This window comes from Schistocerca nitens, chromosome 1 (assembly GCF_023898315.1).
Source record: "Schistocerca nitens isolate TAMUIC-IGC-003100 chromosome 1, iqSchNite1.1, whole genome shotgun sequence".
Classification (NCBI taxonomy): domain Eukaryota; kingdom Metazoa; phylum Arthropoda; class Insecta; order Orthoptera; family Acrididae; genus Schistocerca; species Schistocerca nitens.
The window spans coordinates 735900611-735928172 of record NC_064614.1 but is presented as its reverse complement, the minus strand read 5'-3'; the positions used below and the strand labels follow the sequence as shown (position 1 = coordinate 735928172).

The window sequence follows — 27562 nt, the reverse complement described above, 5'->3', positions numbered from 1 at the left end:
AACCGAATCAGTGGAGTCATCCAGGCGAGAGGGGTTCCAACGTCATACCAATAAGTAGATTCATACTGTGAAGTTCTTTGTAAATTTATTTCAATTTTGTAATCTGAAATAACGTATTGTTTCCTCCAAACTTGGTAAGTTTCATTTCGTTTTCTCCACCCATTCTGAGTGTTTTACTTTTTTCTTTGTTAGGCAGTTTATTTGTAAGTACTAAGTTCATAAATGTGCACTTAAGCTTATGGCTCTCAGACAAGCGAGGATGATGATGATAATGATGTTGGTTTGTGGGGCGTTCAACATCGTGGTCATCAGCGTCAGTACAAATTCCCAATATTTCCATTTCCAGTCTCGCCACTTTCAGAATGATGATGAGATGATGAGGACAACACAAACTCCCAGTCCCTGGGCGGAGAAAATCCCCATCCCGGCCGGGAATCAAACCGAGGACATTCTTTACATCAGATACACTGGTGGCTGTACTATAATATTGCGTGCCTACAATCATCCTGTGCTCTGCACCCTATAGTTATAGGGAATTATATACAAAAACTGTTCATTAATATTAAGTAATTCAATTTAAACACTGTTTATCGCATACATCAAATAAATTACCCTTAATTAGTTTTACCCAGTTCAGTAACACACTAGTTGGTTAGGCACATAGATCACTTTCATTAAATACACTTTGGGAAAATATTGATTATTTCGTTGCCCCACACTAATTTGTTTAAAACTTCTTCCCATATGAAACACTTTAAATACGGTTCCCTATAAAGATATTAATTTTCAGTTTACTACAGGTGAAATATCATTTTGTGGGCTTCAGCTGAAAATAACTCAAGATTATGTACAGTTATTTTCGCAAAAAATAGTTCCCATGAATACTTTGTTATCTGCATGACTCGAAACATTATTACTATTAAACCGTTACTTTCTCAAGATTAACTTTTCATCCGCGCACTTGAGCCGAAGCCCGACCGTCACGCTTGACTACTTGCCACGGATTCTCTCTCTACCGACACCAAGCGCGTGCAGTCTACCAGGGAGTTACGACCCTTTGCGCCAAAGCTCTGACGTGTAGAATCTTCTAAAATATCAGCAGTATTGCAGTCGCCAGAAATGAGCTACCAATGTTGATTGTTAGTAACAATACCGATAACGGTAACTAAAAATTATACTCCAACGATTCCATCTCCAAATCTGTCCATGATACCGTACACCAGCGTAGGGCCCGCTACTTGGTGAGCCTGGTTGGCCATAAAAAGGCGTCCTGTTGAAAATCAATTGTTGCCTACTACTTTAACTTACGGTAGGAATATTTGTTATTTAATTGAAGTAGTTACCCCCTCAGGGCCATTTCATTACACGTCTGACGATATCATGTGGCGACAACAGTTAAGCTTCGTAGTATAAAGTCCAACAGACACAAACTGTCAGGTTTCACTTGACATAATTAATTGCAAAAATGAACGTCTAGCCCAGAAAATGAATTAGAAAACATTCAGTTTACAACTTTCGGCGTGCCTTCCTTATACGAATCGTCTGTGCCCCACACATATAGAACTTGTTTGTATAAACTGCAACATTTATGAACATTACTTAAGCACCCAAATCGAATAATGTCCCTGATACAAATGGGAGCTATTACGAAAATGTTCGATTAAGTCACGACCTGTAATGAGTGTTGACTGTGCTGCTGCTTATTGCCATCGGTTTTCTTGTTCGACGACTCTCCTTTTGCTGTTGAAAACCATATAACATAAAAAATTGAGAAACGGGCAGTGCTGGGGAGTGTGCGGAATATTTGTAGAGACAGGTGTAGTTTCTGAAGATAGTTAAACACATGGTGTAAGAAATACAAGGGCAATCTAGAAAGAAAGCAGTTATATGGACGCAAGATTTGTTAGAAATTCATTCTGTTTGCGAAAATATCTTTTACGAGACAAACAAGAGCACTTTAGTGTTATTAATCGATAGTACGTGAACCCATGATGTGATATATAAAACAAATACAAAACAGGTTATATTGAGGGAAATACTTTTAAATAACTGTTTCCTCGAATCGACCTGACTTGCTAGCAGTTGGGAAAGGGCATGTACGTATTACATCGGATTGAATGCCGATGGAATGAGTGGGTATCCCGCCAACGTAGCCACATGGCTCAAGCCCATTTCTAAAATCAAGTTCTAGTTTCAATTAAAAATGAAAAGAAAAATGAAAGAATTTACTGCGTGTAACTGTGATGTGTGTGTGTGAATTCCTAAGGGACCAAACTGCTTAGGTCATTGGTCCCTCGACTTACACACTACTTAAACTAACCTATGCTAAGAATAATACACACACCCATGCCCCAGGGAGGACTCGACCTCCAGCGGGAGGGGCCGCGCAGTCCGTGACGTGACGCCTCGAACCGCGGGGCCATTCCGCGCGGCTAAAGCGTGATATCTCTAGAGTGTAAATGCTCTTCATGAGAGAGCGCAGCAGACAGCAATAGCAAAGCATTTCCGAGCCAAAAGTGCGTAGAGATCTCACCATCAATAGGCGGAACTCGAATACAGGTAGCAGATTGATCGATGGCGGGACAACGAACGAACCACTACCTCAGACTGCATAACCATCGACCAACAGACGATGACAGACTCCGAAATTTCACTGTTGTCAATCGAACTCTTGTGGCAAAGTGTCTGATTAGCTAAAAAGTATGCAAACAGCACTGCGCGAGACTTGTCAAAGATTGTAGTTACCAGATGATGCGCCACTGAGAAAAGAGTAGTGTCACCTCAATGTGTTAATGAAATGAAGCAAAAAAGCAGTTCCGTTTAGTGTGGGGTAGGATTCTGACTGTAAAGATCCTTGTTTCTCTGCCATGTACCTACTTCACTTACTCTCTCACCTAATCCAATCCCAAATAATCCTTCAAAAACAAATCTAAATTTCTATCCACTAAGCCTTTATTAAATGCCTCCAGCCAACATTTTGACATCTCTCTATATACTACCAATAGCTTTGGTCCATTGCCAATGGGCTGAAGACTTCATATAATATGTAACCACTTTCCAACAAATACCATTTCAAATCAATTCCTTCCAAAAGGCATACACGCCATGACAGATCACTCTTGCCACACGATCTCTCTCCCATCGTAGTGCGAACATTACACCACGTGTCTTCCAATTTCAGGTCATGAAATCATGGTTTTTCCTAGTGATTTTATCATACTTTCTAATGTGGAGATACCTAAAAACCAGTCAGGCTGGCCAGTGTGCCTCACCAGAGATGGTTAATACATGGTGTGTTTTTAATCTGGATCCGGCACACCTTTCTGTATCACAACGTAGCACGCTTCACACTGAGCTATAAGAGCAGGTCTCTGTTTCCTCTTCCTCTTTCAAACGTGACTCGATTTACATTTTACTGTTTCATCATCTGCGACTTTTCAGCTATTGATCCTCACATAATACACGTTTCCCCAAATCATTTCTTATCCTTTGTCATATCGTCAAGCTTAAAAACTCCATACAACTAATCACTCTTTCCTCTCTCAATACACCCACCTCGCCATACTTCAAACAATATTTTGTCCGCCACCTTCGCCGTTTTCCTCAACATCATTCAACAAAAACTATTCAGCAACTGGGTCTTGGTCTGAGTTTAAAATATCAACCTCTACCATCATTTAAAATTAATAAGATACAATTATTCGATCATTTTAAAGTAAATTCTAATTGTTTTTATTCATCTGATAACACACAAAGCATTGACATACATCATCCTTTGTTATCCATTATAAGATTGAGGATGAGCATAACAATAGCAAGACCTGATAAATGAAGGAGAGAAGAAGATAATACCCGAAGAAAATATTTTCTCTGAAAAACAAGTGACGTCGACACAACACTCAGTCGATCATGGCCAAAGAAAAGCTGTAAGATTTTAGGAACTGCATTATTCAGCTTCATTGCTCCCCTAAAGGCTGAAGTCACTCATATGCTGCTCTCTATAAGAGCCCGCCAGAAGCGTGTAATTTACTTAATGATTCATCAGCAGCATAGCAACAAAACGTTATTGAAGACAAAGACTAGATGTTACTCCGAAAGAAAGGTTTCAATTCAGTTTTTTTTCAGTTCTTGCTATAGGTGCCACCGATAATGGGGTTAATCGATTAAACGCAGATCTGTAAGAATCCAAAATTGCTGTTTCGAATGAATTGAACGTCATATATGAGTTGTGACTACCAGAGGTCACAGATAACTTGGTTAGACTCAAACGCAAACCGACATGTTTCTGTCAAGGAAGTGTCAGAATACTGTGCGAATCTGTTGTATAAATTTATGGCTAAAGATACTAATGTTCAACTACAAACGACAATTCATAAATCAAACAGTAGTTCTATTGTAGCGCAAGGCATTTTTATTTTTATATTCCATGGCTACAGCCTCCGTTTGGTGTCTTTGGACAAGGGTTCTTGGGAAAAGCCGTGAACGTTACAGTAATTCTCGAAATGGTAACCATTATTTATTTTTCTTCTTCCAGCTCATGAGTTGTCTCCATGAGACTGAGTGCGCCCCCTTCCAATCGTTTTTAATCAATAGCTTGTCAAAACTGAGAATGGACTCAGGTTCTCTGTGTGACGTCAGACCTTCTGGAGACAGATATGTATCAATACGGTAATGACAGAATGAGCCTCACGACTGTTGTTGAAATATTTTTTACCAGTTCATCTTTGATGTAATTATTACCGAAGCTTATGTTCTTCTAAAGTAAGATAAATGTTTATTCAGTTCAAAAGGGAAACAAAGATGTTAGTGCTTGTGTGGTGTAACATTCCTGGAGTTAACGCAGAGCTGCGACACTTGCAGTTTTGGTGGCTACAGTGACCTAGACAGCAACGCCCTGGCTGAGCGGTTTGGAGCGGCGTCCGGTGGCGGCGCTGCCGGCGGCGCTTACAGCGGAAGCTTCTCTGGATCCGGTTCCGGTTCTGGAGGCTTCGGAGCAGTTCCCGGCTTCGGTTCAGGAGGTGAGGCACTCTCATGTTCCACTCAATGGTTCCTCCGTCTGAACGGGAACCCATGAACACTAGTAACACAGATCATCTAAAAGGTGTATTTCTGTGATTTAGTTAACATCGAAAAGAAGTACAATAATTTAAGAACATCTGAACAGATTAAGAAAAACAGATGTAATTTATAACATTTTTAAATCTTATAACGCAAGTAATTTTAGACATGGTAATTAAATTGTCAGACAAATACGGTAGTATTATTGCATATGGGTATTTTATTTAGTTATAATACATGTCTAAATGTCCACTGCTTCATGAATGAAGGTGATCTCTATACCGTTTGAAGCCTGAGTGTTTAACTTGGACTATTTTGTAGTGACCAAATGAGATAGTGTCTTTCTTCCCTTCACATGCAACTATTTTTTCACCCAACGTTTACCACAAGCCATTGTGCTTTGAACAACAGTTATAGATTTCTTTTAAAAAATGCAGCTAGTCATATCCTGCTGTCCAATTTTTACTGTTAACCTTCTTTCTGAGGCTTTTCACGGCAGCAAACTTAAGCTGTCTCTTTTCCTCCATGGCTGTTAAAGGAAAGCCTCTCGAATTTAACCCAAAAAGATGATGAACTAAATGCTTTTCCTGCCCTTTGTCCAGAGTTGTGCCTTTACCAGGTTGGATTTTGTCCGAAATCCATTTGAGCAGCCTTGAATGCGAAATGCTCATTGGTGTAATTAATAATTTTGAAGCTGTAACAAGAAGCTTCCTATTTTCTTCAATATATTCTAGTGTTGCTGGTAAACCTTTCAGGATGTGAGGTCGTGGTCCAGCAGCTATGTCATCTGGTCGTGAAAGCCTTCATTCTATATTCTACTGTGGCAACCATATTTTCTACATTCCACTGTCGAAGTATGTTCTTATTCCTATAAGTGTCAAACGACACAATCAACGTCTTGAAAATAATAGATTAGAAAAAATAGTTGTTCAAGATCGGAGCTAAAGACAGAAAGAGCAAATAAATTGAAGAAAATTAAGTACAGTAACAAGTGCATCTCCTGCAATGACAAAATAAAGCATTACAGCACTGTCGTTAAAAGAGAATATCTCTACAGTAATGAATACCTGATGATAAACTATAGCATCGAGAAGCGGAAGGTCATGGCAGATAGAATTTTAAGCAATATCATGGACACAATTCAGACTGAAAATGAATAGAAAGTGTGAAGGAACAGAGAAGTCTATTAGAAATTGGAAAGAATTTCAGGCAGTAAATAAGGGGAGGCTGATATTTCTTGGACATCTATAAAGAATGAACGAAAATATATTAAAGAAACAGATATTCACCTAACCCTGGAAGTTACAGGACACGACAATTTGGGTTAAGGATGCGTCACAAAGTTCCAAATGTTAGAAACAGCACATTTAAGAATGAAGTGCTAAATTTGGGAGGATTTAAAACTGAAGCAAGAGCTGAAAGGAGTTGAGAAAATTAGACGAGAGAAAAAAAGGAAACAGCGAATGCAAGACGAAACACAAGAGGCAGAGAAAACTCCAGACAAAGGAAAACAAAACGGAATAAAATTTTATCGTCATCCTAAATGGTCGGTTCACTTACAATAGGATCCTCACCAGACAACATACTAGTTACCCCCTCAAAATACCACGCTTGTCGCTTTCGGGCACTGTACAGGTGTTCATGGGGTCATGTGACCCTCTACGTACTGTTGACGAAACTCAGGGCAGTGAAATGGGGTGCATACGCCAGGTTTTTACATGCAGTCAGCATAGTAAGATGCATCGAGGTAGGGATCTGAAAGAATAGCAAAAATCAGCTATCGAGTGTTGGAAATGCCCATGATCACACCATAAATAACTGTCCAATATTTTGTTATATCAACACCTACTGTTCAACATGTAAAGAAGGAACGGTATACCACTCGCAGCCATGTAACATGGTGTAAAGACAGTGTTCGTAAAAAGTGCCTTGTTAATTAACATAGCTTTCAAGAACGATAAAAGTTGCTGCTGTCAGTGAAAATAGCTTCATCTCAACTAATTTCCGAACGAACGCTGCGACGGGAACTCCATACACTGGGCGTTTGAAATCGAGTTCGTCGCAAAATGCCAAAGGCTCATCAGGCTGTATGCCTTGAATGGGCTAAACAGGTCGAACACTGAATGGAGCCATGTAGCGTGGTCCGACTAATAGCGATTGTGTGAATGATGGAAGAAGTCTGGTGCACTGGTGATTCAATGAGGCATTTATCCTGCAATGAGTGTGTAATGTGCTGTTCGGGCTAGAGATAGGTTCGGGATGTTTTGGTTGTGCTTTTCACGTCATAACTTGGGGAGCCCATTCATTTACATTACCATGAGCACGAACTAGGTTGTTGATTCGAACACTCTCAGTAACCAAGAATTGATCTTCCTTCTACATCTTCATTATGAGTTTGCTGTGCACCACTCCCATCTCCCAAGACGATAGCTCATCTTCACTGGGCTGCACCCTTACTTTCTTTGACTGACGAACATTCAGACGCACTATCTCACCTAGAAGGAAGGGGTATTTGGAATAACAGGTGAAACGCAGCAATGTTATGTATAGATTGGTATACCAATGGCGTCTGATCATTAGTAAGTGGCGTACTTGAAAAACTTGTGGACACAGTGTTACATGCTATCAGTATGATGTCTGTTGGGGATTCTTGGTTTGTGGTCCAGTACGTTATACACTAGAGGCCTTTATAGTGAAATGAGGCGGAAATTCGGGTTTTAATGTGGCGTTTGTGTAACTTTGGCAGGTTTTGGAGGAGGTGGTGCCGGTGGGCAGCCTTTCGTGTTCGGCAGCAGTGGGCCTGCAGGGTTTGGTGGACAGGGCTTCGGGGGCCAGCCTGGCTTCGGAGGCGGCTACTCGGGCTTCGGTGGCGGTGCCGGAGGCGGTGATGGTACTGTGGGAGCTGCCGCTTCTGCTGCCATAGGCCCTCAGGGAGGGTTCCAGGTAAACAAACTGACAGTGGCACTTCTTCTTGCTATTGAGTAGTCATAAAATTTTTATTACCACCTCGAAAAAGTAAGGTTAGGTAATTAATTTTGTTTGTTTGTTTGCAGTTACATGCCTGCTGTCCATGTACTATTGCAAACAAACAAACAAAATTACAGAGTAGTTTTATTTTCGCTCTTGACTGCTGTTTTTATTTCATAATGACAGGCAAACACATAGAAATTAAATCTGTTTTGTGTAAATAACGATCACTTGTGAGAAATAAGTTCAATTTCGATAAACGAAAAACTAATTATGTATCATTATTTTTTCCATGTGATATACATATAACAAGTACATGAAGTAGCTACGACCAAACGCAGATGTCCAATTCTACAATCAGTCCAGACCATTCGGAGGCACTTGGTGTAGAGTCCTCAGACCACCGTCAAATGCTGGATGTGGACACTCCTTAATAATGTGTTCTATTGTTGGCTCCTCCGTTTCGCAGTCACACTCCGGAAACAGCGATCGTGTCAGACCCAACTAGCTTTATTTGTTCACGAGACCCAGAAAATACTAGATACAGGCTCACAGGTAGATGCCATTTTCCTTGACTTCCGGAAGTTCCTCACTGTCGCCTGATAAACAAAGTAAGAGCCTACGGAATATCAGACCAGCTGTGTGGCTGTATTGAAGAGTTTTTAGGAAAAACAGAACACAGCACGTTGTTCTCAATGGAGAGACATCTACAGACGTTAAAGTAACCTCTGGCGTGCCACAGGGGAGTGGTATGGGACCATTGCTTTTCACAATATATATAAATGACTTAGTAGATAGTGTCGGAAGTTCCATGCGGCTTTTCGCGGATGATGCTGTAGTATACAGAGAAGTTGGAGCATTAGAAAATTGCAGCGAAATGCAGGAAGATCTGCAGCGGATAGGCACTTGGTGCACGGAGTGGCAACTGACCCTTAACATAGACAAATGTAATGTATTGCGAATACATAGAAAGAAGGATCCTTTATTGTATGATTATATGATAGCGGAACAAACACTGGTAGCAGTTACTTCTGTAAAATATCTGGGAGTATGGGTGCGGAACGATTTGAAGTGGAATGATCATATAAAATTAATTGTTGGTAAGGCGGGTACCAGGCTGAGATTCATTGTGAGAGTCCTTAGAAAATGTAGTCCATCAACAAAGGAGGTGGTTTACAAAACACTCGTTCGACCTATACTTGAGTATTGCTCATCAGTGTGGGATCAGTACCAGATCGTGTTGACGGAGGAGATAGAGAAGATCCAAAGAAGAGCGGCGCGTTTCGTCACAGGATTATTTGGTAAGCGTGATAGCGTTACGGAGATGTTTAGCAAACTGAAGTGGCAGACTCTGCAAGAGAGGCGCTCTGCATCGCGGTGTAGCTTGCTGTCCAGGTTTCGAGAGGGTGTGTTTCTGGATGAGGTATCGAATATATTGCTTCCCCCTACTTATACCTCCCGAGGAGATCACGAATGTAAAATTAGAGAGATACAAGCGAGCACGGAGGCTTTCCGGCAGTCGTTCTTCCCGCGAACCATACGCGACTGGAACAGGAAAGGGAGGTAATGACAGTGGCACGTAAAGTGCCCTCCACCACACCCCGTTGGGTGGCTTGCGGAGTATAAATGTAGATGTAGATGTAGATGAGTGGAAACCCCATTCTCATCAAGAGGTAACCAGACCTCCCTCGATCTGCCCTAAATCAGGTTTGGCACTGTAGTTGTAATTCCTTATTTGTAGGGTTGTGAACCAGGTGAGCACTGTTGGGTGGATATTCCAGCGTTGTCGCGACTTGGAGGTCACTTCAGAAGAATTTATGCTTTCTGAATAAACCCAGGGAGGTTTGCATGATTTCGGACGTGTTGCTGGCGGATCTTGTAGGGAATCTTACAAGGTTGAGTTCCAATGAGAAGTGATCTTCTGGAGCACGATCACCTCAGATCTCTCGGAACATTGTTAGCTAGGACTGCTAGCGACTGAATGAGTGCAGGTCTAATAGCAACGTACAAGAGATGACTCTCGTGCATAGTCAATTTAAGGCTCAAGTGACCAAAGTCGGCGCTTGAGGTGTCAAACTGACAGGAGCGCCACATGTGCTAAAACTGTAAGATATTTATACAGGACGTGGGATGCCAAGCTGAGAGGGCACCAGGGACACCACAGCTGCAAGCGTTGTATACAGAACATATCACAATTAGTTGTGAAAGCTGGTGAAAGTATACGAGGTCCTACGTGGAAAAACGTTCTCGAATCGGTCCTGCTCTCACGGCTTCATTAACCCTAGGACTCACTCTGCTAAAATTTCCCTAGTACTCCATCTGGGGTCATACATGACCCCAATCAATATATAATTGACTATGTGTACTAATCATTCAAAGAGTATCGTACTGTCGTTTAATACTGTTTGTTTACATTTTATTTATTATTTAGACACATTTCACAGCTTTTTTAACAGGTATGTACATAATAGAATTAAATTCCATATGGCAGAGTAATTACATATCAGAAGTTACAATATTAATCTAAGTCATAATTTGTTTCACTCATAAATGTTTCACAGTGGCTTCAAATTTACAGAAAATATGATGAACAACTCAACAGGAAATATAATTCTAACCGGAATCCGTACCATAGTCATCTGCACATATTTCGCAAGTAGTAACTATTTCAGAATGTTCCTTGCAAACAAATTTGTTACACTGTTGAACTGTATTTTGTGTCCTTTGATCGGGGGCAAATGGAGCATCTGCCTCGCTTTCTCTTCTGATTGTCGGGTATTACGTCTGGATGTCCATTGTCTAACAGATCATCAAATCCACACCGTTTGATACTGCTAATAATATCCTTGTTCCTTGCTTGTGGTAAACTCAAACGACGTTCCACTTGGGGCTTTGCCATTTCTTTGGCCAACTTCATTAGAAAAAGACGTCTCTCTGTTTTTTTCAACAGCAACACAGAAGAGTCTGTAGGCATTGAGTGCAGCAAGATCGACAAGATCATAAAATACTGCTAATGGCCAACGTTTTGTACCCTTTTTCACAGAATAGTAAGAGCTCATTTGATCTAGCGTATCAACACCTGATTTTGTTGAGTTGTAATACAACACTACTTCTGGTTTTCGTTTCAAGTTGTTTTCTTTGGGCACTTCAAATGATTGATGTTGTGTTGACAGGAGTAGCACAGCCTTATTTCTTTTTGGAACATACGAAACTAATAGGGTTTTACCACTGTATGCAAATCTGGTAGTGCATTCTTCCCTAGTTTTCGAAGGCAAAAACTCTTTTGGGACTTCTTTTCTTGTAGAACGTAGAGTACCTACAAGTGTCAACTTCATTTTTAACAATTCTTGGCCAAGGTCACAGCTCGTGAAAAAATTGTCAGTGGTAATATTCCTACCACTGCCAGCCAGATGACGCACTAAATCTAAGATCACTCTCTTGCCTTGATTCACTTCTCTCACATCACCACTCCTTCCAGTGTACATTTGAAGATTTGTCAGATAACCATGTTCACAGTCTACTGCGCACCATATCTTGATGCCATACTTTCCTGGCTTTGAAGGAATGTAGACCTTGAAACTGCACCGACCTCTGTATACGCAAAGATGTTCATCAACAGTAATGTTGCTGGAAGGTATAAATGATGTTTGACACTGCACGGCAAACAAATCAAATATTTCCTGTACAGCTTCAGCCTTATTTCCAGTCCTCTCTTTCCTTTCAAGTCTTGTGATCCGGTCGTCAAAACAAAGTGAACGTAGAATGTCCTGATATCGCCTCCTCGACATAGTAGCACGGAATAGAGGAGTGCCATATTCAGAGTCCCAAAATTCGTCAATAGGTTTCCCCCGGCTCTTCTGTACGCCATACAGAATCAGCAAGCCTAAAAATGAAAGAAGCTCGCATCTGTCTGTATCACGCCAGTCAACTAATTTTCCAGACACTTTCAATTCATTTCCTCGTTGATTTGTGAACTGAACCATTATATCCAGCAATTCATTAGTAATAAACTGCCTAAAACAGTCAACAGCTGAGCTAACACTAACTGTACTAGGAATACCTGCTGAAATCGTTGTATGTTGCGGATTGGAAATCTACGAATTGATGGTTCTTTTGTACTCCGTGCAATATCCCGACCCCTGCTTACCAGTACTGCACTTTCATCTTCTCCACAGTCATCATTTTCAGCAAGAATATCATTTTCTTCTAATTCATGTAAACAAATTTCATCACTTTGGTCTACCTGTGTCTCTGTTCCATCATCTTCGGCGTCACTACCTTCTGAATCACTACTGCTACGAAATAAGTCTTCCATAGCTTGTTCTACACTATAGCCAGGAGCAAAACGTATTCCATCCATGCTGAAATTACACTGCAACAACAAACGTACAACAAACGTACAAACGAACTTCCAGTTTGAGGTTAGTTCCGAGTAACACCTGAATAACACCTGAATTCAGTGTTACCAACTCAAAATACCTAAGAAAGAGATTGATAGTTGATAATCTATACAGTCTATGAATGTTACATATAATCTATCTGGGGTCATAATTGACCCCAACAGTAGTTTGTGTTAATTATTGATTTAAATGATGGGTCAAGCGCTCTAAAAATTTTTGTGAGAGAACTACAATACTGTGTGGTAAAAGTCATAAAATTATGGATTTTTAAAAGAAATAGAAATATTATTTTATCCATAGTAAAGATGATTGGGGTCACCTATGACCCCAGAGTGAGTCCTAGGGTTAAGCTGTCATCAATCTTTGTTATGTGGCCGCTGTTTTCCCGCATAGGAACGCAATATTCACTGGCAGAATACACAAAAGCTACTAGAAAGGCTTATTCTAAAACGCATTCAAGAAGCCGACATCACATCATCACCATCGAACAAGGAGACTTTCAGCAGCGTCGGAGCTTCTGCGTGTAGGTCTTAACACTGACAACTCTAGTAGAAGCTGGTCTGCAAAAAGGTCTCAAATCAGCTTTAGTTTTTGTGGATCTCACGGCAACAAATGACACTGTGTGCAGGGAGAGACTGATGACGAAGCTTACTGAAATCATGCCTCGTCAGAACCTGGCGGTTGTAGTGAATAATACGCCCTCTGAAAGGAGCTTTACGGTGTTCCTGAAGGACGGCTAGCAGATGTAGGACTCTAAATAATGGCCTACATAAGCGACCGGTTCTGGCCCCAATTCTGTTTAACCTGTATGTCCATCACATGCCAGACACATACTCCATGAAAATCCGGTGGGACAGCTTTAGTCCCTCAGAGTAAAGATTTTACGCACTGTAAGAATGCGCTGGCAAGGGAGCTGACGATATTGAGTGATTACTTTCATAAATGGAGACTTCAAAAAGAAAAATGAAACCGAGCTTACTTCATTCTATCGAAATAACAAAGAGACGCAAAATAAGCTACATGTGCCTTTCGACGGGATCAAAGTAAGGGGCAGTCAGATGTAAAGAGACAGATGAAAGAAAGTAAGTAACCTATTTATTATTTCAAAATTAATCGCCATAACTGTTAATACATTTATCCCACTGTGAGACAAGACAGTCTGTGCCTTCATGGAAAAGAAGAATGACTTCCACCTTCCACTGTCGGTCATTTCTGACGGCACCATCCACCGCTGCATTGACAGCGGGACGCACACATGTTGCCCGCCCGCTTGTTCCTAAGGTTTTTTCAGCTTCGTTGCAGACGTTTTGCTGGGTAGCTCTCACAGATCCTCATGTGATTCCCATATTATTGGAGCCATGAAGAAAGTCATTCGTAGCCGTCGATTTCCTTCGGTCGAAGAGGGGCACGCCTAGGTACAATTACAGTTCCATAGCCAACCGCAAAAGTTTCTTTTTTTTTCTTTTCTTGTTTCACAGTGGGATAAATATATTAACCGCTACAGCGATATCTTCTGAAATTATTAACAGTTTACATTTTATGATCTGTCTCGTATTCATCTGACTGGCCCGTTTATACGAGTAATTAAGTATATCTCGGAATCAATATGGATCGGTCCTTGATTTTCAAACGACAGTGCATGACGTTATCTATGTGATAATTAAAAGTATATTCGTATCCCTCGTTTATGACCCATCCACTTCAATTTCATTTTCTTTACAGTCATTATTATGTTTACTACTCTATTTTTTCCACCGATGTACTTGTTTTCCCAACACGCATCTCTTCATTGTTCGCTAAGCAACTCTCTTTTTTTGGGTAGTTTTCGTATTAACCACCATATTCAGAATGGTTACACACACTGATTACAACCCTTTTTAGAGGCATCAGATGCATAGCAACGGCAAGTACCTCTGCTTACCCGGCCTGCACGTTCGTCTGATACGTCACCCATTCAGTGTACGGTGTATGGAATAGGGCTGAAACTTCTAAGTAGGTTAAAATTGTGCGCAGCTTCGGGATTCGAACCGAGAAGCTTGCCTTTCACGGTATCATTGTCGCATTTATCTTAAGTAATTTAGGGAAGTGAAACCAAAAAGAACTCAAACCTGACAGTTTATACATAGTAACTGAAGAAACATAGAGGTCTTCATGGTAATTTTCGACCGAGAAAAGATCTTCCATGTAAAGAGGAATAAGGTGCTGAGATTTGAGGATAACGGCTGTGGATATCGGAGGCAACAAAGGTAAAAATCCAAGGAAGAAGTATTTAAAATCATCAGATACGTATATGACTACGGTTTACTGCTTACATCATGTAACCGGTTGTACCTCCCTCTCTTACCTAAAACGAAATCGCACTCTTTTCCTTAGGAATGTTAAATTTCTTCAGTTTTAAGTGAAAAGATTGCTTTGAAAGTCAGCAGTTCATACCATTTACTTGGTTTTTTGATTTCTTAAATAGTACGCTTCCTAACAATGGTCAGACTCAACCATGCTCACATTAGCAGATAAATTTAGTTTCATTTTTGCACTGTAATTTGCGTTTGGTGTACTGCTACTCCAATTTTACCATCACGTCATAGCACTTCACGGTGACCTCAATAATTATTTAAGTAATAATATAGCCGGGCAGTGGATGCTACCGACTAAAAAAGGCGATACTCAATTTGCCCACTGATTTCATATCCACACTCATCAAAAAAGTTCTGCATCACCACGGTTCCAAGAGTTCCGGCACCTGTACAAGAAATTGGAATAGAGATCAACATAAATATCATTTCCGCCCTTTTTATTGCTCATGAAAACCACGTATTGTATGTTGTACCACTATACAGCGAGACTTTCAGAGGTGGTGTTCTAGATTTCTGTACACACCGGTACCTCTAATACGTCCTCTTGCATTGCTGCATGCCTGTATTCGTCATGGCATACTATCCACAAGTTCATCAAGTCACTGTTGGTTCAGATTGTCCTACACCTCAACGGCGATTCGGCGTAGATCCCTCAGAGTGGTTGGTGGGTCAAATCGTCCATAATCAGCCATTTTCAATCTATCCCAGGCATGTTTTATAGGGTTCATGTCTGGAGAACATGCTGGCTACTCTAGTCGAGCGATGTCGTTATCCTGAAGGAAGTCATTCACAAGATGTGCACGATGGAGACGTCCATGAAGACGAATGCCTCACCAATATGCTACCGATACGGTTGCACTGTCGGTAAGAGGATGGCATTCACGTATCGTACAGCCGTTACGGTGCCTTCCATGACCACCAGCGGCGTACGTCGGCCCCATGTAATGCCAACCCAAAACGGCACCTTGCTGCACTCGCTGGACAGTGTTACGTCTGGTGGAGCCCACCATGAGGGCCCTGGAGACGAGTGATATCCCCCAGGGCTTTGTGTAGCATGGCGGCCCCGTATACAAGCTCTTTGTACACAGGGTCCCAACATCGCATGTGGTCCTCCTGAACTCATACCTATCTGGCCCCTCATTATATGTGTGTAGCGACCGTCCGAGCTGGGGTGCCTCAGGGGTCCCTTTATATGTCTGATCCACTGCAGGTGGACAGGGTGGAGTTAGCTCTCTGTACTGACGACACTGCCCTGTTCACATGTAGCGTTAACACTCACACCACGGGACGCCGTCTGCAACTCAGCTGTGATGCACTGGGGGCTTGATCCACAAAGTGATGCCTCAACTTCAACCCCACCAAGAACCAGGCGGTAGTCTGCACTAAGAGGAGGATACTGCCAGACCTTGCACCACTCACCATCGCAGGAAGCCACATCCCGTGGAACAAGACTGCAGTGTATCTCGGCGTCAAGCTAGTTCGTGGGCCCTCAGTTTCTTTGGATTAGGGAGAGAGCTATAGGGCGCCTCCGCGTCTTATACCCTCCGCTCAACCCGACGTCGACTCTGCCTCCCCACCATGACATCGAGCTTTGCCTCACACTGATATGCCCAGTACTGGAGCAAGTGGCCATGGTATGAGGCAATGCCGCTGGCACCCTACAAAGGGTCCAAAACAGGGAGCTTAAAATCGCCCTACGCCTACCCATGACTTATCCCACGCAACAAGTGCATGAAGACACAGGCGTCTTGCTGCTGAGCACGCAAGTTCTATGAGAAAGCGGGTGACTCCCTCAACGGGCTCATCAGGGACATGGGCCACTAGCCACATTACCAGCCAACAAGAACGTTGGCCGGACCAGCTGCGGGAGTGATCCACTCTTCCCAGCAGACTCAGGACAAACCCAAATCAACTGTTAGGACCCTCAGTCCGTCAGGTCACAAATCCCAATCCAATCAGGTACTGCAGGAAGAGCGCACTGCGTGTAGCCTACTCCACTCCGAGTTTAGAAAGATGGTCCAGCTGCTTCGTCCGCGACTGCGTCTGCATGTATTGTCAGTAGACAAGCAGTAACGGCAGAATGGGTCAGTCAGGACAGCTCAGTGACTTCGAACGAGGCTAGTCTCTGACTGTCATCTGAGTAACGCATAAATCAGGGACATTTCAACCCTTCTAAAGCTACCCAAGTCGAATATTGGTGATGTGCTCATATACTGAAGTTGTTTTGCGGAGGTTGGTTGGAAAAAATCGCAAGAAATCAGCTGAAGGAAATCAGTTACGAGTTCCAAAGTGCTACAGCAGCCCAACGAATACAGTGACTGTGTGTACGCAGTTAAGAAGAAAGTGGTACAACGACAGCACAGCTCCTCATAAGCCACACATTTCTGTAGTGGTGAAAGAGTAACGCCACTGGACAGTGGATGACTGGAAATGAGTGATTTGGACTGATAAATCGCACCAATCCGACGGAAGGGTTTGGGACTGAGGAATGCCTGCAGCACATTACCTGCCATCATGTGTTGTGCCGACAGTGAAGAACGGAGGAGATGGTGTTACGGTATGCGGGTGTTTTTCGTGGTTATGTTGTGGTCTCCTTCTTGGCTTAAGAAAATGCTAATTACGGAAGAATACGAAAACATTTTACAGCACTGTGTACTGCTCACAACAAAGGAACGGTTCGGAGACGATGACTGATTGTATCAGTATGATAAAGCGTCCTGTCATAAAGCAACATAAGTGAGGTAATGGTTTGTGGACAATAACATTCCTGAAATGGACTGTTCTGTCCAGAGTCCTGACCTGAAATCGGTGGAATAGCTTTGGGATGTGTTAGAACGTCGAACGTCGACTTCGCTTCGCATCCCGGCATACTAGTTCTCTACGTATTCTGGTTTACACTGTTGAGAAACAATGGGCAGCCATTTCTCCACAGACATTCAGAGACGTCATTGAAAGTGTCCCGAACAGAGATCAAGCCGTGATAGAGGCGAAAGAGTGGAAGCACCGCATATTAATGTCCAGTAGTAGATGTATGGATACTTTTGATCAAATAGTGTATATGATAAGACATGATCGAAGTAGACTGAACATTTAGAGTACATCACTGGTTCGAAGAGACACGTGGATATTACAGGTATCGAGGAAGGGGTGCGAAGCCATCAAACAGCATCTGGCAGACTTTTCCAGACTATGTTACCTGAAACCTTAAAGCTTGCTCAGAGCAGTGTTGTCAAGGAAAAATGCTTTGTACCGAAGCGGAATTGTTTCACAAGAACAAAAAAAAGTACTGAACAACAAGTTTGTTTATGTGGCCATCATTCGCAGTAAACACAGAAATATTCGTCTTGTAAATAAAAACCACCTTTACTTGCTGCAAAGTATTTTATTTCTTCCAGACATGTTTCGTCGTTTACTTTAAGGCAACGTCAGTGGAATCTAGAATGATACAGTTTTGTTTTAATATACGTTATTTATAGATTACAAAAAAGTTCACATTTTGTTTTTTACCTAAGTAAGTAACTGAAACTAGACTTGAACTCTTTTAATCTACAAATCTCGCGTAGTAAAACAAAACTGAATTATTCTAGCCACTGATGATGCTTTAAAATAAAAGGCGAAACGCGTCTGGAAGAAATAAAATACATTGCAGCAAGAAAAGGCGGGTTTTACCTACAAACCGAAAAATTCATGAAAATTAATTCCTAAATCACAGATAAAAACAGCTTTCCAAGTGTTTAGGGCGTTGTTATAGTAAAAGTTAAGAAGCTTTGAAGTCACGTCGTGGTGAACATTAAAGGGCCGATTGTATAAAGCATTTAAACGTAGGTTAAGAGAGAAAATGACCTTAGATCAAACTTAAGCTGGAAATATGCGTTATATAAACGTTAATTCTAGATCACATCGCCTTGAAGTCAGGTCGTATTTGACCGGCGGGAATTCGCGGTTCAAAGTCAGGTTCAGCTCTAATCGTCAGTTTATAGTGTAGTGGCAGTACGATTCATCGCTTTTGTTTTTAGCAGACACCAATTGAAATAATAGAAAAAAGTTGTGATTAACACTAAAAATGGCAAGTAAATATGTGACTATACGCCATTTCCACGCCGCTGATGTTCAACGTACTTTTTTTCGATTTGGGATGGTAGGTTAAGGAAATTACCGTCTACCGAGTGTACTTAATGATCAATCTCATAAGAGCTCTCGGGAGACGAATCGTAATTCATGTGATTACTTGAAAGGCATTTTATAGAGACTTAGCAGCTGAGCAAAGAAAGGAAAATTCGAAATATTTGCAGTGAACAGTTAACTGTGGTAATTTTGAAGGCAGCGAGTAACGGTTCAACATCACTTATGTATGTTCCCTTTCGGCTCGAGTAGCAGCAACTACGTAGTTTGTATTAAATTGTTAACTACCGAACACATCCTTAAACTGCTATGAGACTTCACGCGCGTCGATAAACAGAACATAAGCAAGTATGTTGAAAATACCAGTAACATAACTCGGTTTCATTCGTTTCTCTGGCTCAGAGATTGTGTTGTACACTACAATGCAAACGATATGTTCGAACCCATGTGAGTTCTTGAAATTTTTTCCGTTTGTTAGCACTTCCTCTGCATTATTGGTCGTAAAAATAATTATAATAGCATTACCATGTCATTCGATGCCGCTGAAATCATACGATATTCCTTTGCTGAGGGGGTCCAGGACCACTGTTGGGCAACATTCTGTGTGCAGTAACCCTACTCGACGTAAATTACATTGTTTCCTCTCGTTTAATTTACGAATATCTGAGCATTCAGATGTGTGCACAGAGGGTAACGATGACGAGACCCAACGAGCTCCCCGCACGTTCCGTGAAAACTTGAACCCACTCTTAGAGTTAAATAACCCCTTACTTAAGCTGAGATTTTGTTTGGAGAAAAGTACTGTAGAGCAGTTGGGACTAAGGCTCAGAGACTATCTGATAAAACCAATCAAAAGAAACCAACCACTGACTGCAATGTGCAAGTTGCTGTTAACCTTAGGATTTTACGCCACAGGGACGCTACAAATAGTGGTTTATGATCTGTTCAAAGCAGACATAGCAACAGCTTGCAGAGCTGTCCGTAAGGTATCAGCCTTACGAGACAATAAAAGTCAACAGCAACTTCTAGCCATGCCTTTACCGTGTTGGCCACACTGACTTTATCTGTGTTTTTCTTTTCTTTTTTTTTCACTAAATTATATCTTCCTACTGGCCCAACACAATTTCCAGCAGCAAATCTTTCTCGTATTGAGAAAAATTAGATTATGGACCCTTTTTCTGTTTACTTGCTCCCATGGTTATAGCTCCAGACCTTCGATAATACATACTGCGTATCTACGTTGTATGATAAATATCTGCGGTCGAAGCGCAATAATTGCGTCAATAGCCGATTTTAGCCGTATTGCCGAGCATGTTATGTGCCACCTAAGATCAAATCTGAATTTGCTTCGGAGGATCCAAGTTTGGCGTTGTGCAGTAGAGCTGAATCCTGAACATACTTCACTGTCTGATCTACTGTCAAATTTCATCTCCAATCAGCGATGTTTATACAGTAGACCTCCGTAGCGCAGCGATAGCGTAACCGCCTATCATGAAAGGGGGCCCGGCAGGGCACTGGGTGTTGTGTATCCTTCATCATCATTGACACGCAAGTCGCCGAAAGAGAGTCAACTAAAAAGACTTCCAATACGGCGTTAGAACCGCGGCCAATGACACTCGAGCCAAAAAGTCCAAGGTACAGTTACAAATAGATCGTCAAAACCGAAAGGCAGCATGTGGCTAATGCACTGAACTGCAGTTTTTGTTTGTAAACAAATGGAGCATTCCAATCGCGGAAGTTTTGCGATGAGACCGCTTTGTCTTCTTTTACATACTGCGCTTTAAACAGCCCCAGAGACTGAATAAAGCGCTGTACAAAATTCTAAGGTCATCCCTGGCGTCCTTTTCGTGTCGCATGCTATTCATACCAGATGTCCTATCACAGAGCCCAGGAAGCGAATCTATCATTTTTGTGTCGCTAATGCGTCACAGTACCATTATGCGACCAGTGTCACTAATTACTTCCCGTCTGCTGTTACATCAGTTGGCATCAAGAACAAACCACACAGTTCCTGTGACAGTAATACTACGAACCTGGCTTTTGGAGATACATACCACGAGTTGTTCTTTAACATATCATCTCATATCGCTAACAGTCACTTTTCTTCCAAGGCATATTACATTTTCCGATAGTTATGCTCCAAAACTAGCTTCCTTTCTACTGTCCAAGTTATTAATACACATTTTCCGAGGTGGCTTGCGGTGATTCAGCGGGTAGAAATTGAAGGGTTTGCTGCAAAAAGGAGGTAACTCCATTCTTGGAGTGTTTGAAATACCTATCTTGTAGTGGAACGAAAGTTCTTTCGGTGTGTCCTAGAAAGGTCTAACTCCACTCGGTGGTTCACTTCTTACTGAAGAATTGGGAACTGTCCGAATCGTTGGCTCGTTGCAAGAAATTGGCGGCTCATGAGTTACCTCCTTATCGCATCAGGACACTGAATTGGTTTATTTACAAGAATGTTACGCAGCAATCTCACTAAGAGCGGAATCTTTCTCAGTCGTATCTTGTATTTTTAGTTCAAACAAACATGATAGCGTATTGTTCAAAGAATGACTGATTCGGAAGATAAAAGACGATTCACCGCTGGATGAAGAGATTTATTCGAACTAACTGACTGGGAAGAAATCACTTCTACTGAAGATGGTGAAACAGCCATCGCATTCCCATTCGGAAAGAATCCATAAGTTTTAAAACTTAGTAAAACGATACGAAACTAAGGAAACGGTGAATTACTGAAGACAAGAAGAAAAAAAAACCGTAAGTGTAAATACATAAATTACGCCGAATTGTTGTGTGTAGGTAGAAATGTACCGGTAAACTTACCGATCATGAAACAGTGTATCTAGTAGATAATTTTAATCAGGTTGGTGAAAAGTGAGCACAAGGCCTTTCTTTAGGAAGCTTTATTTGTATCAGTCGAGATCAGCGGAGAAGAGAGAATGTTAGTCTACGGATTTCTGAATCCTGTGTAATCTGTTCGCTTCTGAAATAAAAATAAAAAAAAGAATTTCTAAAAAGGCATTCCCATCCCTTCACGGCACAGTTATTACTATTCCAGATTGTATTTTCTTGTAACATAAGTTCAATAAAAGTAGGAATAAGATCTGATTCGCGGCAAGAGGTAGCTCCAACAATGAAACGTGTGCAACGAGATCAGGAAAATATACAGTATTTTTGAGTGAAAATATTGTCATACTCGTATGTTGCCCTGATAACCACTACGGAACATATTCAGAAAGAAAATTTTCACGTAACTTAGAATTATGATTCCTAAAATGATTTCTTTCAGTGTACCGGAAACTGGAGCTACGTTCTTTTCGCGTAATCCCTTCAGTTAAAAACGCCTGCCAATGGATTACACTTACTACACGTGTTGAGCCCCTGCTCTGAAAAGCTAGCACATTAAAAATGATTTGCAATCGTCGGTGCATAATTCGTTCATAAGGGTATTCGACGTCAGAAAACGTTTCAGTGTTGCCAATTCATTTTCGAATGTGTCCCTATACGACACGTGAAAAGTCCTACGTTCATCCTGAAAGTCGCTACAGCCGCAAAAAATTCTAGACTGATGGAAAAAATCACGTATTGAGTAGTAACATTTCCCCTTTGTTAACAATTTCGTGCACTGAACGGTCACTGTTTTCAAACAAAATATTTACAGTGTTATTTGGGAAACTTCCTGCCGTTAGTCTCTACGCCATATGCGGCAGTACGTCACTTTGTGGTTCCTACTAAAGGTGCCAACAGACGCAGCGAAAATGAGTCTTTCTTGTGGAAATGACGCACTATTTCCAGCTCTTCTTCATTGGAGGTGACTGAAAAGAAAAGACGCATTTTTGGTTTTTATTTTTAATTTTTTATATCTTTCATGTTAAGGTTAAAAGAACTGAACTGATCCACGTGAGCTGTTATTGTTTATTTTCAACATATGAACACACAAGAAAGACAGAAATACAGTCGCCGCCGCGGAAGTTACGAACGTAATTGTGAAAGTAACAATGGTGCAAAGATTACAGTAGCAGCGCTAAGAGTTGACTGATAGGTCAAGGGTCCCCATACTTTTTATCTGGGCAAGGGGCAGCCGCCACTCCCCCCCCCCTCGCCCCCCCTCAGGAGAGAGGGAAAAATATAGTGCATTCTGTTTTTTTTTCCTTTCAAGAAAACAATTTAAAATTAATATTACACAGGTTTTTAACATAACAAGGTTTGAAAAAATTTATGGACACTTGTAAGTCACCTTTCGTCTTGTCCCCTACCCCCCTTCACGCCCCCCCCGCCCCCCCCCCCCTATAAACTGTAGTATGGGCGCCCTTGTGATGTGCTCCTGGTTTCAGTCGTAGCATGTCTGCCCCATTGGGAGCACTCTACGTTGATTTTCTCCTATTCACGATTATTGCTAGCTTCGGGGTCTCCTCAACAGTGGCCATTTTTGTTCTGGTCATTGCGTTGTACTGCAACAACGTCAGTTTAATTTACATTGTTTGCTACAAGTAAGTACCGCATTTGAAAATGACTGTTTCGTAAAGCGCATTCCCGAATCTGTGTTACATTCGTGCGAAATTTGTGCCTTAGAAGGAAGTAACTCATCGGCACGAGGAGCCCTAAGCAGCAAACACATCAGTATTTCCCCTGTCACTTACCCTCTCTAGACAGTGACTAAAATACTTTCCATTTCGCCTCTGAAATAGGTCCATATAGGCCAACTTTCCGTACACAGTGGTGAGAGACGTATTCAGTGTTTAAAATGTATGCAGTTTGGCAACTTCTTTTTTAATTACGTTTTACAGAGGATCTCTAACATTTTGGAGAAACGAGCCGAAATTCCCTACGCGTAGGGTCCTGTCCCTGTGGTTGGCAACTATGAAACGTTTCACTTTCATACTAAAATATTTCCGCTTCCTCACTGTCGATGCCTCACTCCTTAACTGAAACCAGCGGTAGCGCTTGGACACCTACACGAAGCACTTCTGTTGACAAGTTGTTGGATACCGTGCTTGTGAAAATCCAGACATTGACGTGGAAACACTCGCTGGCGTCTGAAAGCGATGATGGCAGTATGCCTACAAAGGTTTTCAGTGTATATGTGAATCCTAATTGTGAAACAATAAACACAACGTTGCGTCGTGTTGCAGATGGCGAACCTGTTCCCTGACACGGGGCTGTCTTCCCGGTTCGGCGGCGACATCTCTCCGCCAGCCGGTAACTCGTTCGGCGTGTTCACGTCCAGCTCCAGCGGCAGCAGCGACGTCAACGGCAAGAAGACCAGCTTCAAGACGGCCACCGTCGGCGTCAACGACAACGGAAAGGTCACCTACAAGACGGTGCACGACCCCTAGGTGGCAGTCAGCAAGTTTTTTGCGCGCAACCCGGCGTTACTCTCTTTGGAGCAGTCACGCCTCAGAGCTTTGGAACACAGTACCTTCAACATCTACAGACACATCTGATGGCGCGCAGGAGAAAATCCATTTGTTAAAATTAACGTTGTTGAATAACTGAATATTTGTCATTCACATTCTTTGGCATAAATGTGACAACCAATAGCTCTTTTATCAATTACATAAGTACTTAATTTTGGCAGTATTCGTGTACCATTTATTAATAAAAATTAAAAGTGAGATATTATTTTTATTTATCCTACATGACACTTCGACACCAACTGTAATGTACGTTGTGTTTCACTCTATCTTCGGGATCTCTAACTGCACTTCGTCTCAATCTGACAAATTAGCTAGCACTAAGTGAAGTTAAACTGTGGTTAAGGCATTTCACTTATATTGGTACTTGTAAAAGAACATAATTTCACGTCCTCGTGTGGCTATCCAGATTTAAGTTTTCCACGTTTTATCCAAGCGATTCACTCGAATGAAAGGATGACTTCCTCGAAAGTGTTATGGCTTATTTCTTTCCGGATACTCTTCAAACCGAGCTAATGCTCCCTCGGTAATGATAACCGCATTGACAGAACTTTAGGCACTAAACTTTCTTCATTCGCTTGATAATTCTTGTGTAACAAAATATGACTGTTTCTGAACAAGAATGCATATACACGGAGGCAAGTGGGAGCTATGACACAAATGACCAAACTGAGAACCGAGAACTGCAAACTTTTCGATTTCAAAAAGTTTTCGTCGTTCTCGAGAACCGACATCGGTTCTCAATTTTCAGTTCTCGCTGCGTAGTGCAAGAAAATTGAAGAGTTGAAATAAAAAAGGCTGTAAGTGCCAAGTAAGGAAGTCTGAGGTTTTGTGTGAAATGGGATCTACATGTCAAGCTCAACAATGTATAAAAGGCTCAAACCGCCACGAATGAAAATGTAGCAAGCACCAAATGCAATGGTACCAGTATGCGGTTCTTACAGCCATTGCTGTTAGCATTTGAAAGACTCTATGTTCCGCTCGCTTAATCCTTACTGTTAGGTAAAAGGGTGGATGCACAGATGTTTGTAGCATTTTGAGTGTAAGCAAACGACAAAGACAAGGTAGTGTGGCATCAATGAGGAAACAGGAGAAAAATGAATACAGAAGTTAAAGTAATAAATGTATTCCTGCAAAGGCTCTCCAGCACAGGAGGCAAGTCTCTTACTGACCGCTAATATGCACCATAACTGGTCAAAATGTTTATTCCTGAGTTACCAAATGTATTGTTCCAGAAGATGTAAAGAATTTGATATAGCAATTAAGGCAAAGTTGTTTATCATCAGCAACATGAATGCATCTGACTTCTTAGACTTCAAGAAAGCTGCAACTGTAATATAAACACAGCGAATGTCAACATACCCAAAGTACAGCGGCTACGGTTGTACAAACATGAACCTCATGTAGTTAAGGCCAGAAGCTTAAATGAAACTGATGCCTGGGAAAGTATCCATATTTTCAGAAAAGGTGTACAAGTCTAGGACATCAAGAAAATGCAGCTATTTACCCTGAATGTTACAAGCCATATCCGCGAAGAAGATTAGAAAAAATATTTGATTGAAATAACGCAGTATCTGGCCACATATAGTTTTACAAAAGCAGTATGAACTCTTACTCTCTTTTTGCTGACTATTGACCTATGGCACTCACAGCTTTTCATTTCATTTCCACTTTATTTAGTTTTCCATACTATTACAATACAACGTTTGTAATTTGTTAACTGAATCCCTACAATGCTTAACTTTCACGTAAAACAAATTAATAGACCAATTATGGCCATCTGTTACCTAGTATACTTAAATTTATGATTTTGGCACTTGAGCCTTCAGTTGTTGATGCAAACGTTTGTACTACTACCGCTGGCACAATTACAGGTAATGTAGCATTTTGCTAGACTTTTGGTCGATATAGCAAATCTAATAATAATGTGGTAAAGGCCACATAGCGTAGGGGATTAATCAGTTCTTGTGTCATGCTGAAGGTTATGGGTTTTTGGTTCTTTGAAATTTTTATTTTCAGGCTTTTACTGAAAGGACTTTTAACTCTTTGTCGAAATAACTTAGATCATTATTACGAGGGCAGTTCAATAAGTAATGCAACACATTTTTTTTCTGAAACAGGGGTTGTTTTATTCAGCATTGAAATACACCAGGTTATTCCCCAATCTTTTAGCTACACAACACTATTTTTCAACGTAATCTCCATTCAATGCTATGGCCTTACGCCACCTTGAAATGAGGGCCTGTATGCCTGCACGGTACCATTCCACTGGTCGATGTCGGAGCCAACGTCGTACTGCATCAATAACTTCTTCATCATCCGCGTAGTGCGTCCCATGGATTGCGTCCTTCATTGGGCCAAACATATGGAAATCCGACGGTGCGAGATCAGGGCTGTAGGGTGCATGAGGAAGAACAGTCCACTGAAGTTTTGTGAGCTCCTCTCGGGTGCGAAGACTTGTGTGAGGTCTTGTGTTGTCATGAAGAAGGAGAAGTTCGTTCTGATTTTTGTGCCTATGAACACGCTGAAGTCGTTTCTTCAATTTCTGAAGAGTAGCACAATACACTTCAGAGTTGATCGTTTGACCATGGGGAAGGACATCGAACAGAATAACCCCTTCAGCGTCCCAGAAGACTGTAACCATGGCTTTACCGGCTGAGGGTATGGCTTTAAACTTTTTCTTGGTAGGGGAGTGGGTGTGGCGCCACTCGATTGATTGCCGTTTTGTTTCAGGTTCGAAGTGATGAACCCATGTTTCATCGCCTGTAACAATCTTTGACAAGAAATTGTCACCCTCAGCCACATGACGAGCAAGCAATTCCGCACAGATGGTTCTCCTTTGCTCTTTATGGTGTTCGGTTAGACAACGAGGGACCCAGCGGGAACAAACCTTTGAATATCCCAACTGGTGAACAATTGTGATAGCACTACCAACAGAGATGTCAAGTTGAGCACTGAGTTGTTTGATGGTGATCCGTCGATCATCTCAAACGAGTGTGTTCGCACGCTCCGCCATTGCAGGAGTCACAGCTGTGCACGGCCGGCCCGCACGCGGGAGATCAGACAGTCTTGCTTGACCTTGCGGCGATGATGACACACGCTTTGCCCAACGACTCATCGTGCTTTTGTCCACTGCCAGATCACCGTAGACATTCTGCAAGCGCCTATGAATATCTGAGATGCCCTGGTTTTCCGCCAAAAGAAACTCGATCACTGCCCGTTGTTTGCAACGCACATCCGTTACAGA

General features: G+C 41.7%; 1 protein-coding gene across 5 annotated transcripts in view; it reads left to right on the top strand.

Moving 5' to 3' along the window:
- LOC126260187 (uncharacterized) overlaps positions 1-27562 on the top strand; it is a 196451-nt gene that overhangs the window by 107980 nt on the left and 60909 nt on the right. For 3 of the 5 annotated variants that reach the window (XM_049957487.1, XM_049957481.1, XM_049957466.1), the window contains 3 exons: positions 4861-5018; positions 7805-8001; positions 24034-24516. In XM_049957487.1, coding sequence (XP_049813444.1) covers positions 4861-5018; positions 7805-8001; positions 24034-24237 — 559 coding nt within the window. In that variant the 3' untranslated portion in view covers positions 24238-24516. Of the gene's footprint in view, positions 1-4860; positions 5019-7804; positions 8002-24033; positions 24517-27562 lie in introns of those variants that run through there. The other 2 variants (XR_007546622.1, XR_007546623.1) reach the window with 1 other exon arrangement.